The sequence below is a fragment of the Mauremys mutica genome, chromosome 22 (assembly GCF_020497125.1).
Source record: "Mauremys mutica isolate MM-2020 ecotype Southern chromosome 22, ASM2049712v1, whole genome shotgun sequence".
Classification (NCBI taxonomy): domain Eukaryota; kingdom Metazoa; phylum Chordata; order Testudines; family Geoemydidae; genus Mauremys; species Mauremys mutica.
The window spans coordinates 4056298-4074363 of NC_059093.1; the positions used below are offsets into that span (position 1 = coordinate 4056298).

General features: G+C 47.1%; 1 protein-coding gene across 2 annotated transcripts; it reads right to left on the minus strand.

Annotated features, from left to right (window-relative positions):
- Positions 1-4350: 4350 nt before the first annotated feature.
- LOC123354961 (nicotinamide N-methyltransferase-like) lies at positions 4351-14921 on the minus strand. 2 transcript variants are annotated; one of them, XM_044997378.1, is made up of 3 exons: positions 14713-14921; positions 8950-9157; positions 4351-5727 (listed from the first exon to the last, which is right to left on the minus strand). In XM_044997378.1, exons 1-3 carry the CDS (start codon positions 14870-14872, stop codon positions 5301-5303), a joined length of 795 nt encoding a protein of 264 aa, XP_044853313.1. In that variant the 5' UTR covers positions 14873-14921; the 3' UTR covers positions 4351-5300. The 2 variants fall into 2 exon arrangements, with proteins under 2 accessions (XP_044853313.1, XP_044853314.1); XM_044997379.1 differs by lacking the exon at positions 14713-14921 and adding an exon at positions 11419-11603.
- Between the last annotated feature and the right edge of the window lie 3145 nt (positions 14922-18066).

Consider the following 18066-nt stretch of genomic DNA (forward strand, 5'->3'; position numbering starts at 1 on the left):
GATGAATTCAAATCCACTCTTAGACCCTGATTCAGGAATGTGTTTAAGCTCCATTAACTTCAATGGGACTTGAGCACATGTTTAAGCACTTTACTGAATCAGGGACTTAGTTTCATTAGATTTTGGATTTAGAGTCTGATAGGAGTCTTGCCGCTGGCTTCAATGGGAGATGAATTGGGTTCATAGTTCACAGGTGGCTGAGTCTGGTAGGTCTCATCCTAATCACTGCTTATTTATATCCCAACCATCATCACACAGTTCATCCAGGAGTTGGAGTGTCAGGAGGTGCTCTTGGACTGGACTGAGGTACCATCAGCACAGTTGGAGAGGGCCAGGACTGTGGTGTGACAGGTGGCAATTTCCTGGACAAACGTTAAGCTTAATACATTTTGGAGAGCATTGTATTAAAAATGCAATTGCTTATGTGCTATTGTGAGATTGTGTGCAACTTCTCTAGGAGGAGGGGGTATGCTAATATATTTCCTCTAGTTATCAGCCCTTTTGAAGCTTTGCCCTGGCAAATCCATTGTCTGGCTGATTACCTATTCACGATTCTTCCAACTGGATTTTCCAGGGACCCAACAGACAAAGAAAGGATTCTTGAATAAATAGCCTGAGTTTAATCTGATTCAGAGCGGCCTTCATTCTGATCCAGCAAAGGGACAAGGCCTCTGGCTCACGGAGGGTCCTACTCTTTAGGGCAGGGTTGGAAGGACTGATACCAACTAGAGCCCTTGTGGCGAGGAGGGAGGAGGTGATCTCTGGCAAACTTATTAGCGTGCCTGTAGGTTCTTTTAGTGGTTTTAATGTTTGCTGTGTAATACTTTTACCGTAAGAATAAATGTGCTTGTTTAGAAAGAGCTGTGTGGTAATTTATAACTGCGGGAAGTTACATGGTTATCAATCTTGGCGGCAGAAGCAAAACAGGACTGCTTAGTTAGACTGTCATTTGCTGGAAATAACGCAATGAAGTCCGGGAACTGTTTAGCCTGGAAATACCCGAGTCAGGCAGGAGACAGAGGCAGGGCAACAGCTATGGGAGGGTTAGGGGTGGAAGCCACACATCCTTTCAGAAAGATAAAAATGAAATAAACACTTTTTTTTTTTTTGCAACATCAACTTGATGCAGCTATCTTTTACTCCAGCTCTTCTTGCATGGCTGCCAAAGAGAGACGCCCAGGGCAAAAAACGGTCAGATTAAAGTGACTGCACGCAATGGAATATTGCAGCTGATTCTCCAGCTGCCGTTACAAAGTGTGGCTATGCCTATGGTATCTGCACATTCAAAAGAGCCAGAAACGAGCATTTGCCACATGTTTGTAGCTTCCATAGTTCAGAGTCAGTTAGAGGATGGTTGGCTTTTTCCATACAAAAATCCTTATTTTTAATCAATATGCAAGGTGACTTGTCTAACCAAGAGACCCCTTCTTAGTGGTGCTCTCATGCTCTAGGATTTACAGAGCTGAAGTACAGAACCTGGGATCCCTCAGGGTCCAGTAAAGCTCTCCCTGCTTCTTCCATCAATGGAAAAATCTACTGGGGTCAAGTCTTCAGCCTCAGATCCATTTTCTTTTCAGGGCTTCTCAAAACCTTTCACTCCACAACATTTTTCTTTCAGAGGGCGGAAAATCCCTGTGCTCTAATGGAGCCCCTGCTGCTTGGTAAACATTCAGATGGGGAAACTGTATCTCTGTTGCAATCACTCTTTCCTATGCTCCAGGAAGCGTGTGTATTTGTCTTTCTTTCATGAAGCATGAGTTACGGAATTAGAAACAAGGGGCCCTAGTGTGTGTGGTGGGAATGGCCTGACTCCGTTGAAAATATTGCACATAAGAATCTCCCCATTCCCAGTCCTTTCTTTTCAGACCATTGCTAATTACAGTAATGTGGAAGAGAATTTGGGTGCTGGTGTGTGTCTGGGAGGGGCCTCCCCCATGCAAGCTTTTGAAAGGGTATTTACATAGGCTGGAGATATGTGTGTAATATTTTCATAGACCCTTGGGACCGTTTGGGGCTGCTCCTTGCCTTACAAGCCTGTTTAACCTAATGAAAAAGCCCCCTTGTGGGCAACTGGCTGGCTTTGGGGATCAGTAGTGGACTGCGGAGTATTTCCCTAGTATGATTCTGTCTGCCTCAGGTCAAGAGTAACCAAAAGCTGCTGCTGTCTGGTGGTGCCCTCTGTGAAATCCTTTGATGGATCTCAGTACAGTTACCAGCAAGCAAATGTGCAAAGCCAAGGGCCTCATGGCTGCGAGCCCTAGCACAGAGTGTTTCCAGGACTGTTTTCTAAATTCTTAGGCAGGAAGGAGAGGATCTATGTATGGGGAAAGGTCTGAGTGCTGCTCACGTAACGTTGTACCTTTTCCATAGATAGAGAACTCCAGTAAATACCCCAGGGCTGCCTCTCTGGCTCATCTCCCCAGCATTAATGCTCCTTTGCCCAATCCCTGAACCTACTGGCTACAGTCCTGCACAGATGGAGAAAGTGAGGCATAGGTTGTTTTGAATACAGCAGTTTTCCTTCAGGCTAATCATCTTTCCTGTAATGCACTCCCAGCCCAGTTAATGGGAGCCGTGTGTGGGCACAGCCATAGCCAGCCCAGTGGACCTGGTCCAACTAATTCTAAACAAAGCCGTCATTTCTCTCCAGATTCCACCAGACTGTGTGACACCACTTTGAGAGTGTCACACAAGAGGGTGGGGTGTTTTTCCCCCCACAAGTTAGCAATTGTAACTTGGAAAGAACAATCTGCTTTTGATTGGATAGACAAGGAGAGCTTTTCTCAAGCTATTCGCATCTCTGGTGTCAACAACTGCTCTGACTTGCAGCCAGGGCTTAAAGCGGCATGAAAAGAATGCGTGGGGTTGGCAATTCTATCATCTGCAAGCAGCAGTGCTTAAAGTGTATCCCCAGGTTGGTTTCAGTTTTTGGTTGGGTTTGTGACTCCCTTGAGGCACCCCCCACACCCACCCACACACTTTCAGCACCGAGTGTAGCTGAGCTGTGATAGACTGTGACCTCCTTAGGTTTCATAAACTAAGCAGGGTGAGACCAGCACTGTCCTGGGATGAGAGCCCTGTAAAGACAATGAGAGGCTGCAGGGAGTCACCTGCCTCCCCCTCTGGGTTATAGAAGTATTTGTTCAGGATGAATTAATAAAGGTCAGATGAAGCTTGGAGCCTGGATTAGGCAGTGATTTTGAACCCAGATGATCTGCTTTCTGTTGATCCTCACCTTGGACATCCCCAGACCAGTGCTCTTTGCTATGCCCTGAAACGCTTTCCACATCCACTCAAACCAAATCGAAGTCTCTCCCTCATGGCATTGCGGAGCACTACTGCTCAGCCACCCCCTTGCTAGGAAGCTTGTCTAAGTTCACCTGTTGCCACCAATGGAAATAGCCAACCGGTTCCATTCAAGGCTTGGCTCAAAAGGTTGGCATTGGCTGCCTACTTTCTGTTGGAATCCCAGTTCCAAATAATGAATTTTGGGGTTCTCTGGCCATGCTGAAATATTTTTTTAAAACATTTGTTTGGGTTGATCTGAAAAAAAAATATTTTGCTGAATTTTTGGTGAATCAAAAAGTAAAAGAAAATTCATTTTGGGTCAAATGGAATATTTAGTTCAACAGGAAACTGTGTTTTCTCTAGATTTTGAGTTTTGTTTTTATATTTCTGTATTTTTAAAGTAAATTGAAGGACATTTTGAAATGAAAAGTCATTAAAACTTTTCATTCTGAAAGTATTCCAGGGTTGGAATAAGTCAAAACAGCAGATACTTTGTTTTTTTCGGTCAAAACAGTTCAGTGAAACCAACACAAATTTGTGACATTTTTGATATCACCAAATCTGTGTTTTTCACCAAAAACAATTTTGGCCAAATTTTTTTGCCTGGCTCTAGCTGGGAACTCCATCACTTGAGACATTTAAACCTGGACAGGACACAGCTTGGGAAACTGTACTCTAGAGAGCAGCCTGGGATTGGCAGAGGGGGCTGGAAGAATGGGATAGTTGCTGCTTGTATAGTGACACTTCCTTCGGGGACCCTTACCACTGCCTGCCCTCAGTGTGAGGAAGTCTTGTCTGTGCCCGAAACGTGAAACCACTAGCCTCCGGCAGCACAAGCACTGCCTTCCTGCCCCTCGTAGGCCTCGCTTTCTTGGTACAGATTACCAGTAGGCACATACCTTCCCCCTGAGTTCTCAGAATAGCCTCTGGCACGCCCAGCCCATGTTCCACTGAACGGTCACAGAACACTCAGACCTGCTACTCCCTAAAGGAAAAACACGTACCAGCTTGCAAGATTCAACTGAGGATCACCACTCAGCTTAGCACACTTCAATATATACATAGAGTGAAAACAGGAATAAGTTTATTATCAAAGCAGCGATACAAGGACAGCAAGTGAGGATATTGCCAAGCAGTGGTTACATACAAAACAAAATCATAACGTGCTTTCTGGAGCCGACACTTACCTAACAAGGCATTCAAATATTTCATACAAGATAGCTTACCCCACACCCTTTTCTCAGCATTTTCAGCCAGTTTAGCTGAGATCACTTCTCATCAAATCAATCCTGCTGGCAGTCCTCACAGAGTAAAGGAATAACTAGAGGTTCATCTGCACCCCAGATATAGTTTCAATAGTTCATTGCCTTATGCCTAAACAAGATAACCCCTGCTGGCTTATTTTTTCCTGAAGCCCCTGCAATCAATTCATTAGAATTTTGCTCAGACTGTAAATGGGTGTCCTTTGCGAACCACACAATGCTCAGTTTGCACATGATGAGCCAGAGTGACATACGCATCTCTGTCTTGCATGACAGAGGTATGTGGATCACCTGGTGGCCTGCCTTAACTCACAGTCCGAGGGAACATAAGTTTTAGTATATATCCATAACTATTCACATGTTTTCCATACGTACATCTTGCAATGATTATGACGATCAGGGTGACACAGGCTTTCATTAGAGACCTTACATGACCCCTTTTGACGAACCCAGGAGATCCCTCTACACCTATGTACTCCGGGGCCATCTGCCGCTTGGTGTCAAGGGGTCCTTGGGTCACGTCCCATCTCTCAATTCTATATTCTTTGATTAATGCAGATGCTAATGCAAAATCACATGCGGGTTTGGCTTTGAGAAGCCCCCACCCCAGCTCCCCTGTGCTCCCTGCCCCCTACAACTCCCTGCCCCTCACACAGCCAAAATACTAGTTTGCCTCCGGTGCTTTTTCCCTAAGGCCAGCCCTGCCCTTTCCCTTGCACCGAGGATCTTTCCTGTTCATTTTCAGCAGGACTAAGCAGGCCGCTTGCACGCAACCAGACTCAGCACAGCCTCAAAATCTGAAAATGTGCTTTCGGAACGGTTTGGGGTCACCTCAACACACTGTATGTCATACCCGGCCTCTCTCAGGGCTTCCTCCACCGACTCCTGCTCCAGGTAGAGGCAGGAGAACCTGCGCTGGCCTACGATGTAGTAGGTTTCTTTCAGGACTATCACCATCACCAAATGGCCTCCTGGCTTTAACAGAGAACTGATGTTCTTCAGTGCTGCACGATAACTGTTCAGGTCTTTGCACGCAGCTTCCAAGCACAGTGCGGAGAGCAGGCAGTCGGCCTGGGGCAGAGACACAGGGGCCACGATGTTGGATTTGGACACATCACATTTCAGAACCTGCTTGACTTTCTTTCTCAACTTATCTTCCTTCTCAGCCCACTTTTCCCTGCAAGAAATGTTATATTGTGTACTATTGCATGATTTTCAGTCTGTCCATCAGACCTCAGCAAGGGGATGTTCAATGGACTCGAAAGGCAGCACATTTAAAACTAATAAGAGGAGACACTTTTTCCACATAGCACACAACTAACCAGTGGAGCTCATTGTCACAAGACACCGCTGAGGCCAAGAATTAGACAAAAGGATCTGATATTTACACGGATAATAGCCAGTTTCGTTACAGTAGGGATTAACCATAACCAAGACCTGAGGGGCTATAAACCCTCCTGCTTCAGGGCATAAGTGAACCCCTGACTAGTTGGAGTTAGGAGGAAACTTTCCCTGGGTGTTAGGCATTTCACAATTGGCAAACTGCAGAGCAATGCAGCAGTAGCAAGAAAGGATATTGGTGTGACTCTCCATTCCTACTGCTCCAGGAGCATGCGGAGCTTTGGACAGCTCAGCATTTTCTCTTTGCATCAATCCCTTCTGCGTGTCTGATCTATGGAGGGAAGGAGGAGGCTCCAGTGTTTAGTATGTTAACCCAGAACCCTGTAGACCTGCAATCAGATCTGTGCTCTGCCACAGATCCTTCTGCGTGGCTTTGAATAAGTCACAGTCGCTCTGTGTCTCAGTTCCCTCTCTGGATAATGGGGGTAATGTCACAAGGGTGTTAAGAGCCAATGCATGAATAAAAATAGAGAGTCTCTCAGACACTATGGCGATGGGGGCTGTACGAGTTCCCAGATAAATAGAGTCTCATGCCTCTAATCTGCAGCCCTTCTTCCCCCAACCCCCCATCATTCCAGTCCTGGGCTGCATCCTTCAACAGCTCTGCCTGAACAGCCCCCCTGCTGTTCCAGTCCTGGGCTCTCCCCACCCCTCCAGGTTTGCCAATGCACCTCTATCCAGACCTGCATTCCCTGAGCCTTGCTATGCCAGTCCTGCTCCCCCTACACACACATCCATGGCTCTGCTGATGCCCCTCAGCCCTAACCTACTGCTCGCTCTTCCAGCCTGGCACCTCTCCTGAACTGAGACTGCCACTGGTGTGGATTTCAATTAAAATCAAGTAGCTAAAACTATTCACTGCCCTCTGAAAAGATAAGGGCTGATGTACTTGGAAATATTTATGTGGATGTTTAGCTCTGGAGAGAGATTCGATAGCAAGTCTCTGCAACACAAAGCCCCACATCAGACTGAAACACCATCGCTGCCATACACAGAGTCAGCTGCTCTATCTAGATACACCTGTTTTATTATTGATCAGTTTTGTTACCTCCTTCAAACCATGGCCATTTGCAGACCCATGTAAAGACACGGGCCTCTGTTCCAAGGACCTTGCTCTCCAGCCTAACTAGAACTTTTTATTCTAGACAAGCTCTCGACAAGGTCCCGTGAGAGGCCCCTGCTGGCCCAGAGTGGAATTTTACAGACATTTACACGCTATTGGGAAATAGTTTGTGTGGTTCTCCAGGTTTCAATTTCCTGTTTAAACCATAACCCCACAGGAAACTAAAAAGCGAGACAGCCACATTCCCTGCCTTGGCCAAGCCGCAGGCTGCAATGACTGGACCGTATTCAACCAGAGTGGAAAAAGGACGAATTGAGAGAAGCAGGAGTGGGATCAGTCTTTGTACAACTGCACTCACACAGTTGGCAGTAGCTACTTGCACCCCATTGAATGAATGTCCTGGGAGGGGTAATGCCCAGAACTACAAACCTGGAAATTATCAGGTAAGGAGAAACTCTGACATGGCGCAGCAAAGGTGATGTGTACAGAAACCTGCTTACCAGAACTGGAGAATTTAACTAAAGGTCTCTGTCCTGGTTGTACATTTCAATATGACTTTGGATTCAGTTTCAAATCCCGCCACATATGCTTTTGAGAGACACACACTGAGTCCTTTCCATCTGTGGTGGGAGCAATGGTCATGTAGTCAAAGCAAAGACCTGTGTTCTAGTTCTCACTCTGCCACTGACTTCCTGTGTGATCTTGGGCATGTCACTTCCCCTCTCTGCACCTTAGTCTCCCCATCTTTAAAATGGAGATTAAAATGCTTCCTTATCTGTCTATGCAGTGTAGTTGTAGCCATGTTGGTCACACGATATTAGAGACACAAGGTGGGTGAGATAATCTCTTTTATTGTACCAAATTCCATCCAATAACTTGATCTAATAAAAAAATTTACCTCACCTACCTTGCCCCCTTATCTGTCTGCCGAGGTATTTATGCTATGCCCATCACCATGGTTGTTATGGAGATAAACTCACTAATGTTTTTAAAACTCACAGTCAACCTCTGGAACTCATTGCCAGGGGATATTGTGAAGGCCAAAAGTATAGCTGGGTTCAAATAGCATTCGATAAGTTCGTGGAGGATGGGTCCATCAATGGTTATTGGCCAAGACGGTCAGGGATGCAATCCCATCCTCTGAGTGTCCCTAAGCTTCTGACTGCCAGATGCTGGGACTGGACAACAGGGGATGGATCACTTGATAATTGCCCTGTTCTGTTCATTCCCGTTGAAGAATCTGGCATTGGCCACTGTCAGAAGACAGGATACTAGGCTAGATGGACCTTTGGTCTGAGCTGGTATGACCATTCTTATGTTCTTATGAGATGGAAGGTGATTGAGAACTGCAAAGTATTAATATATTATAAGAATACTTATTTCAGTACAATAGTGTGAAATTTAGACTGTAAGCTCTCTGGGGCAGGGACCTTCTTTTTGCTGGATGTTTGTACAGCACCTAACACAAGAGGATCCTGATCCCTGGCGATGCAGGGGTGCTGGAACAATTTTTATAGTGGGGTGCTGAGAGCCATTAAACCAAACTGTAAACCCTGTATATGATGGAAGCCAGGAGGTTCTGCAGCACCCCCAGCACCACTAGTTCTAGCAACTATGTGGCTATGGCTTGTGGGTACTATGGTCATTAAGATAATATCATAATAATTATAACTAATAATAATAGTGATGCACGGCCTATAGGGTTCAGCTGGCAGCTTTCAGACATGGCAGTTGGATCCATGAGCAAGTGCTTCCAGTAGATTCCCATTTCTTGAGCCTCCCTGCATCTGTCATATGTCAGCCTGTGGGGTGTCCTAGTCAGTTTGTCGTTGTGTTTTTACATCATACTCTAGTAAGAGGTCCCCTCTCCTGCAGGGGTTCATTTCAGTGACAAGACATCACTGGATCATCAGTAGCCAGGTCTCCTTCCCTTACCTGTCTCCTTCTAGCTCACACACATATTTCACCACTGGAGTCCAGTCGAACGCTCCTGGCTCATTCTTCAGCCATTTCTCCAGTTCCTGGAGGTTCCGGTCTGTGTAGTCCGAAGCGATGATCTCCTTAAAGTTCTCGCAGGCGGAGAGGAGCTGATAAATGGTGGGGCCACTGCCGATGTCAATCAGGGTGTCGCCTTTCACCCCACCTGGTTTGGAACGTCGGGGAATGAAGTTACATTGGCGCATTGCATGACCCATACGTCAGAGAAGTTGTACTCACTGGTGATTGGGGTTTGGGGAGGGAGGTGTTTGTTTGTTTTATTTGCTTCTTTAAGGCCTCCTGTGAATGGTATGTAGGATGGAACACTCCTCCAGCAACAGCCTCATCACCTAACGCGGTGTGTCCTGGTTAGGGCCTTTGCCTAGGACTAATGAAATCTGCCACAGACTCGCTGTGTGACTTTGGTGCGTCACTTAATCTCTCTGAGCCTCAGTCCTTCATGTGTTAAGTGGGAATAACAATCCTGCCTTTGTACATCTTGTCTATTTAGATTATAAACTCTCTGCTGAGGCTGAAGTTGGCTCCTTATTCCCAATTCCTTGTTTGTGGTACTAGCTTCCTATCCATTGTTCCCAGTTGTGTATATAACCTCCACAATTATTTAAAAATATGTCAATGTAAGACTAATTATTTTTAGAAATTTCATCAAATGTATGTGATTGAATGTGCTAAAAATTTAAATGACCGATAACTTAATTATTCATTAATTGAATGGCCAAATAAGTGAATTGGCAGTGTGACATGAGGCAGAGTATTGCGCAGTAACAAAACTTCAGGTCAGCCAGCGGCGTGCCTCAGTTCCTTCGGAATAGTCTAACAGTGACAGGGATGTGTCACTTGGGGTGACCCCAAGCCAAATTTTGTCATGTTCAGCTCGTCAAAACCCAGCTCCTTACTTCGTTAGCAATCGAATAATCCGATCATTATCTTTTACATTTTGATCAGTTCAATCGCATTGATCAATATATTTTAAAATCATTTTGGCCTTTGAATAAGGGTCTCGGAACCATGAATAAGGAACCAAGAATAAGGACTTCAGTCTCAGAGCTCTCTAGGGTAAGGATTTCTTATGTGCTTGTACAGCGCTGAGCACAAACAGGGTCCCGATCTCTCTACTATCGCAATAATCATTCTATAGATGCTCTCTACCATAGCTGTTCTGAGACCATGATCCTGAACACGCTTTAAAAATTTTGCTAGATTAGCTTAAACAACTAGAAAACCAGAGTAGGGAACCAGCAGTGGGAAGGGTAACCCAGAATAGCCTAGTTATAAACTGCTTAGCATATGATTGGGCTCACAGCTATAAGATGCTGTGGAGAAGTTGTCCAGGGTTTGTAGTAACATCAGTAAGCCCTAGTCCATTTCCAGGTTTAGAATCCAGCTGTTCCTTTTCATAACATATAGCAGGAAAGAAATCAGATTAATTTATGAAGAGGCAGGATTTTTTTTTAATTCCTGTGATATTAAAGGGTTTAACTGCTTGTGCAACAGTGAGGACCATTCCAGATTGCAACATTGATCATGGTAGGATGCAGGGAACCAGGTCACCTGCTCCTTTTACTAGTTGCAATTTCCATTCCATCCGAGTCAGTGATTTTAATTCTCATGAAAGTCTGGGGTTGATGACACAGATGGCTCCCTACTCTGGGTACCCCATCCTGACTCTGCCATTCCAGCCTTGGGCCTCACCCTCAATTCTGCCACTGCATCTCATTCTTGAGCTGCAGTTTCCACTCGCTCTTCCCCTCCTGGGCTCTACGCACACAGCTCTGCTAATGCAGCTCAAGCCTATACCACAATATGCTTGTTATTCTAATCCCGAGCTTCACTATACACAGCTCTGCAACTGCAGATGGTCTTCAATCCTGACTCACAGTCCCTACCTTTCTCTAGTCTAGGTCTCCTCCAGCCGCAGCTCTGCCAATACCCCTCAATCCTGACCCACAGCACCTCCCATTATTCCAGCCCTCGACCTCTCCAGAATTGAGATTGCCACTGACGTATGGATTTTAAAGGGGAAAATCAAGTAGCTAAAACTACCTGCAACACTTAGAAAACAAAGGGGCTGACATACTCTGAAACACTTTCAGTAGCTTAGTGTATGTAGCTCTAGAGATTTGTGTGTGTGACGTACAAAACCCCACGTCATGCTGAACCACCGTGGCCTCTACAGCTGCTAATTACAATTAGAAATGCTTCCAAAGTTATTTATTATGGGCATGCCCCAGACATGCCATGAGTATGAAGACAAGACTCCTGTCCCAAAAGCCTTACTACCCTCATAGAGCCTTGTTGTGTCCCATCACAGACAGCATTATTAAACGAGCGTGAGCTCACAAGACAAGGGAAAAGCTGAGAACGTCTCAGCCCTAGAGCACTGTGCCCGCAGGACACTGTACTGACCTGAAGTGAATATCTTAAACAGGCTTCTCAGTCTTAATTCCAGATATTCATTCCCTTGGCAATGACTGGAACCGAAGGAATAGCGGGTCTTCAAATACGCTGCAGGGTCAAAATCTTTCTGGTAAGCGTCTCCCCCTGTGAAACTAGCTGGAGATTCCATCTCGCACGAACAGTCTCTGCTCTGTGTGTGTTCCCAGTGGAGACTGATAGCTCTCCCTGTTGATACTTGAACCCCTCCTTGTACTTGCAAATTCCACTTTCACGTCAGGCTGACGTGAAAGTGGAATTCCAGACACGTGGGCCGGGACACCCCTGTTTTCTCCCTGTCTTTCATTTTTCAGGCTGAAAGAACCCACAGGTTCTGCAAGATTTTCTCAGTCTGCAGAATCGAAAGAGGCAGCAGCAGAAAAGAATATACGGGGAAGAAAGTGTCTGAGGTAGGGTGACCATATTTTCCCAAAGGGAAAATGGGACACCGGGTGGGGCTGGCCCGAGGCTCCTCTGTATGGGGCCAGCCTGAAGCCCCTTGCCACCCCCCTGCATTGGGCTGGCCCAGTCCCGGCTGCTCTCCTGAGCCTTCCCTCCCTTCCTCTCAGGGTTGGCGTTGCCGCTCTCCCACCTCCACCCGCACATTCCTCCGTGTCCCACAAGGGGTTGCACCCCACTTTTTTTGGTCAAACTGGGCATTTGTCCCATTTGCTGTTGCCAACTGATGATCAGTTGGCAAGAACAAATGGGACAAATGCCCCAAAAAAATGGGGACGGTTGAGACAGGGCTTAATAAAGGAACTGTCCCAGTCAGAATGGGACATATGTCACCCTAGTCTGAGGCTATGTCTACACTAGCCATGGCATGATGATCTGGTCCTGAGCTCAGATGCCTTTGTACATCTTGTCTATTTAGATTATAAACTCTCTGCCGAGGCTGAAGTTGGCTCCTTATTCCCAATTCCTTGTTTGTGGTACTAGCTTCCTATCCATTGTTCCCAGTTGTGTATTTAACCTCCACAATTATTTAAAAATATGTCAATGTAAGGCTAATTATTTTTAGAAATTTCATCAAATGTATGTGATTGTATGTGCTAAAAATTTAAATGACCGATAACTTAATTATTTATTAATTGAATGGCCAAATAAGTGGATTGGCAGTGTGACATGAGGCAGAGTATTGCGCAGTAACAAAACTTCAGGTCAGCCAGCGGTGTGCCTCAGTTCCTTCGGAATAGTCTAACAGTGACAGGGATGTGTCACTTGGGATGGCCCCGAGCCAAATTTTGTCATGTTCAGCTCATCAAAACCCAGCTCCTTACTTCGTTAGTAATCGAATAATCCGATCATTATCTTTTACATTTTTATCGGTTCAATCGCATTGATCAATATATTTTAAAATCATTTTGGCCTTTGAATAAGGGTCTCGGAACCATGAATAAGGAACCAAGAATAAGGACTTCAGTCTCAGAGCTCTCTAGGGTAAGGATTTCTTATGTGCTTGTACAGCGCTGAGCACAAACAGGGTCCCGATCTCTCTACTATCGCAATAATCATTCTATAGATGCTCACTACCATAGCTGTTCTGAGACCATGATCCTGAACACGCTTTAAAAATGTTGCTAGATTAGCTTAAACAACTAGAAAACCAGAGTAGGGAACCAGCAGTGGGAAGGGTAACCCAGAATAGCCTAGTTATAAACTGCTTAGCATATGGTTGGGCTCACAGCTATAAGATGCTGTGGAGAAGTTGTCCAGGGTTTGTAGTAACATCAGTAAGCCCTAGTCCATTTCCAGGTTTAGAATCCAGCTGTTCCTTTTCATAACATATAGCAGGAAAGAAATCAGATTAATTTATGAAGAGGCAGGATTTTTTTTTAATTCCTGTGATATTAAAGGGTTTAACTGCTTGTGCAACAGTGAGGACCATTCCAGATTGCAACATTGATCATGGTAGGATGCAGGGAACCAGGTCACCTGCTCCTTTTACTAGTTGCAATTTCCAGTCCATCCGAGTCAGTGATTTTAATTCTCATGAAAGTCTGGGGTTGATGACACAGATGGCTCCCTACTCTGGGTACCCCATCCTGACTCTGCCATTCCAGCCTTGGGCCTCACCCTCTATTCTGCCACTGCATCTCATTCTTGAGCTGCAGTTTCCACTCGCTCTTCCCCTCCTGGGCTGTAGCGCACACAGCTCCGCTAATGCAGCTCAATCCTATACCACAATATGCTTGTTATTCTAATCCCGAGCTTCACCATACACAGCTCTGCAGCAGTGATGAGCTGCCAACATTTTAACAACTGGTTCCCTATAAAAAGTTCTACTTTAAGGGGTGGGGGGGGGGAGCAGGGAAGGGGCCGGGCCAGGCGGAGACATACTTGTGGGGCCAGAGGCCCCTGCAGGTCCTGGGGCAAATTGCCCCACTTGCCCCCCCCCGCAGCCCTAGAGCTTGCAGCCCCCTCCCCCCTCACCTTGCTGGCAGCTCAAAGCAACTCCGGAGCTCAGCTGATCTGCCCAGCTGGTGCCAGCGGCTGGCCACGCTGCGGCTGGGGGGAAGCGGGGGAAGGGCCGGGGGAGCCTCAGCCTCCCCAGCTGGGAATCCTGGGAGCAACAGGATGGTCCGGCCCGCAGACCGGAGTTCTTTGCCCACCTCCTGGCCCTTTAACAACCGGTTCTCCACGGAGGTCTAATTTTCACAACTGGTTCTTGGGAACCTGTGGGAACCTGCTCCAGCTCACCACTGCTCTGCAGACGCTCTTAAATCCTGACTCACAGTCCCTACCTTTCTCTAGTCTAGGTCTCCTCCAGCCGCAGCTCTGCCAATACCCCTCAATTCTGACCCACAGCACCTCCCATTATTCCAGCCCTCGACCTCTCCAGAATTGAGATTGCCACTGACGTATGGATTTTAAAGGGGAAAATCAAGTAGCTAAAACTACCTGCAACACTTAGAAAACAAAGAGGCTGACATACTCTGAAACACTTTCAGTAGCTTAGTGTATGTAGCTCTAGAGATTTGTGTGTGTGACGTACAAAACCCCACATCATGCTGAACCATCGTGGCCTCTACAGCTGCTAATTACAATTAGAAATGCTTCCAAAATTATTTATTATGTGCATGGCCCAGACATGCCATGAGTATGAAGACAAGACTCCTGTCCCAAAAGCCTTACTACCCTCATAGAGCCTTGTTGTCTCCCATCACAGACAGCATTATTAAACGAGCGTGAGCTCACAGGACAAGGGAAAAGCTGAGAACGTCTCAGCCCTAGAGCACTGTGCCCGCAGGACACTGTACTGACCTGAAGTGAATATCTTAAACAGGCTTCTCAGATTTAATTCCAGAATTTCATTCCCTTGGCAATGACTGGAACCGAAGGTATAGTAGGTCTTCAAATACACTGCAGGGTCAAAATCTTTCTGGTAAGCATCTCCCCCTGTGAAACTAGCTGGAGATTCCATCTTGCACAAACAACCTCTGCTCTGTGTGTGTTCCCAGTGGAGACTGATAGCTCTTCCTGTTGATACTTTAACCCCTCCTTGTACTTACAAATTCCACTTTCACTTCAGACTAAGACATTTTTCAGGCTAAAAGAACCCACAGGTTCTGCAAGATTTTCTCAGTCTGCAGAATCGAAAGAAGCAGCAGCAGAAAAGAATATACGGGGAAGAAAGTGTCTGAGGTAGGGTGACCATATTTTCCCAAAGGGAAAATGGGACACCGGGTGGGGCTGGCCCGAGGCTCCCCTGTATGGGGCCAGCCTGAAGCCCCTTGCCACCCACCTGCGTTGGGCTGACCCAGCCCCCGCTGCTCTCCTGAGCCTTCCCTCCCTTCCTCTCAGGGTTGGCGTTGCCGCTCTCCCACCTCCACCCGCACATTCCTCCGTGTCCCACAAGGGGTTGCCCCCCACTTTTTTTTGACCAAACTGGGCATTTGTCCCATTTGCTGTTGCCAACTGATGATCAGTTGGCAAGAACAAATGGGACAAATGCCAAAAAACAGTGGGGATGGTTGGGACAGGGCTTAAAAAAGGGACTGTCCCAGTCAAAATGGGACATATGTCACCCTAGTCTGAGGCTATGTCTACACTAGCCATGGCATGATGATCTGGTCCTGACGGGGCGGCTCTAGCAATTGCGCCACCCCAAGCAGGGCTGCACGCCACAGGGGGGACGGGGGCGCTCTGGCGGTCGCCAGTCCCGTGGCTCCGGTGGACCTCCTGCAGACGTGCTTGCGGAGGGTCCGCTGGACCCGAGCCGCGGGACCAGCGGACCCTCCGCAGGCATGCCTGTGGCAGGTCCACCAGAGCCGCTGGACGACCGGACCCTCCGCAGGCACGCCTGCGGGAGGTCCCCCGGAGCCGCCTACCGCCCTCCCACCGGCATGCCGCCCCAAGCGCGATGATCTGGTCTGGTCGGATCTGGTCTGGTCCGGAGCTCAGTCAAATGCTCCCAGCTCATTCTGCAGCCATTTCTGCATCTCCTGGGGGTTCTGGTCCATCTAGTCTGTGGCAATGATCTCCTGGAAGGTTTTGCTGGCATATGGTGGGGCTGGTGCAGATATCAATCAGGGTCTCCCCTTTAATATCATCTGATTTGGAATAAACAATCCCAACTTCTCAGGACATACAGCAGCAGGGGATGGATGATAAAGTTGGATGGATAGAGGCTGAGTTTAGCAAGCTTAAGGATTTCTCCTCTACATTTCTTAAGGGTTTCAAGAAGGGCATTTCCCATGAGAGTAAAATGCAACGAAGGACCCTGTATGCAGCATTTCCCTCACACAGGGATGTCTGGAAAATGCTTTGAGATCAGCATGTGAAAGGTCTATTATGACAATAATCAACAGATACAACAGTCTGAATACCTGTGATGTAACAGGCTAAAAACTGAGGTTGTCACTTAGGCTTGCTTGAGCCCCATTCAAATGAGAACGTCAAGGTCTGGCACAGTGAAGTAGGAAGAGTCACCTTACATGCCCTGCTGCTGGTCATGGATAGGCAGCCCTTGATGGCAGTGCCCAGTAGCTGTACACAGATGGTGGACTGCCAAGAAACAGGGCGTGACTATGGCTCACCTTCCATCCAACATTGCACATAGAAGTACCCTGGGTCCAAGGTGAGGGAAGAAATAAGGCAGCCGTGTTGCATCATCTTATCATATTAATTGTGAGTTTCGCAGTATTTGGCATTTTTCTTTACAGCTGGAACTTTAAGTACCTTCCAGGTGGCCACAAGCCCTGGAGCATGAACAGCCCGGGACAAACACCTGCTGTGAGTGGCACCATGGAAACTACGTGACGGGCAACTCCTGGCTTGATGGCCCATGCTGGCTTCTTTAATATCACCGACTCATCCGTGCAATTCTGGGACTAGGGCTGGATGGAGGATTGCATGGGATGAGGAGCTGATCACACCTCTAGAGAGCCTGTAATCTAGGCACTGGGTGAGATGGGACAATTTACACTGCCCTGATTTGTGCAGTGAGCTCCATCTCCCATGCTCCCCCTGACCCCTGCAGCCTTTGCCCTGAAGAACCCTGCACATGTGCTCACCATTTCTCTCCCCTTTACCCTGTCACGCTGCCATGGCCCGGTAATGTTCCATCTCCTCCAGTGTTGCTTCTTGGACTCTGAGCAACCCCATTTTTATGCTTCCCCTCCTACTCCCCCATTGACTTTGGAAGGCCCACCTGACTCGTGGGCACGGTCCAGTGCTGTCACTGCACAAACTGGAGTTGTTGATCATTTCTCTGGAGGACAATGTTACACTCAATGCAGCTGTGTTGACAGGGTCTGTTAACAAGAACCACTGACCCATCCCATTCTACCACCAGGGGTGAAAGGTAACTAAGAAAATCTCCTTTGATAAAAGATAAATCCTGGTCCATAATAATGTTTCAGTTAAAATATCTCCAGCTGTAATGCAGCATTGGTGTAGACAATGCAGAGCACAACACAGCAGAGATTCACCCCCTAAGAATAGCTAATAGCCTGCTACTTAGGGCAATCAGTAGGGGGGTGGGAGAAGTTCTCGTCACTGCTCTAAATAAGGCAGAGCAGAACCTGTTTTTTCCAGGCTACTTGCAAAGTAGCTCAGGCTACTTGCTAGTCTGGGCTGGGTCTTTCACTCCTTCTACTTATTTGAGAAAAACTTGAAAAGTCTCAGGTCCCTCACAATGCAGAACAGGAACATTTCTGAAATGTCGTTATGTTTGGCCGTGACAGGAAAGCATTTCTCACCCATCTCTAGTCACGATCTCCTGCCCACGTCTGGTAGCTTAACAGGGGGATAAACGTATCTAGACATTACATCTCACACAATGGATCTGTGCCTGCCCTCTGATCCTGCTGGACACCGGTAGCCCTTCCTGTTGCCACTTTAACCCCTTATTGCACATGCAAACTGCATTCTTCATGTAACCATTCGGGGGGGTTCATTCTTCACACGGAGATAGATTCTTGCAGAACTCACAGGAAGCAGAAAGGTATTAGTGGGTGGAAGAGAGGGGGAATGAGATATACCTGAGTTGGTGTTTAAAGGGAAACTTCAGGGGCATTGGAGCAGGGCATGTGAGCAAGCTACAGGCCCTCACTGAGCCGCTGTTATCATTTCTGGTGATCCCCAAGAACGCATCTGCCAACTGCGCAGTGATGG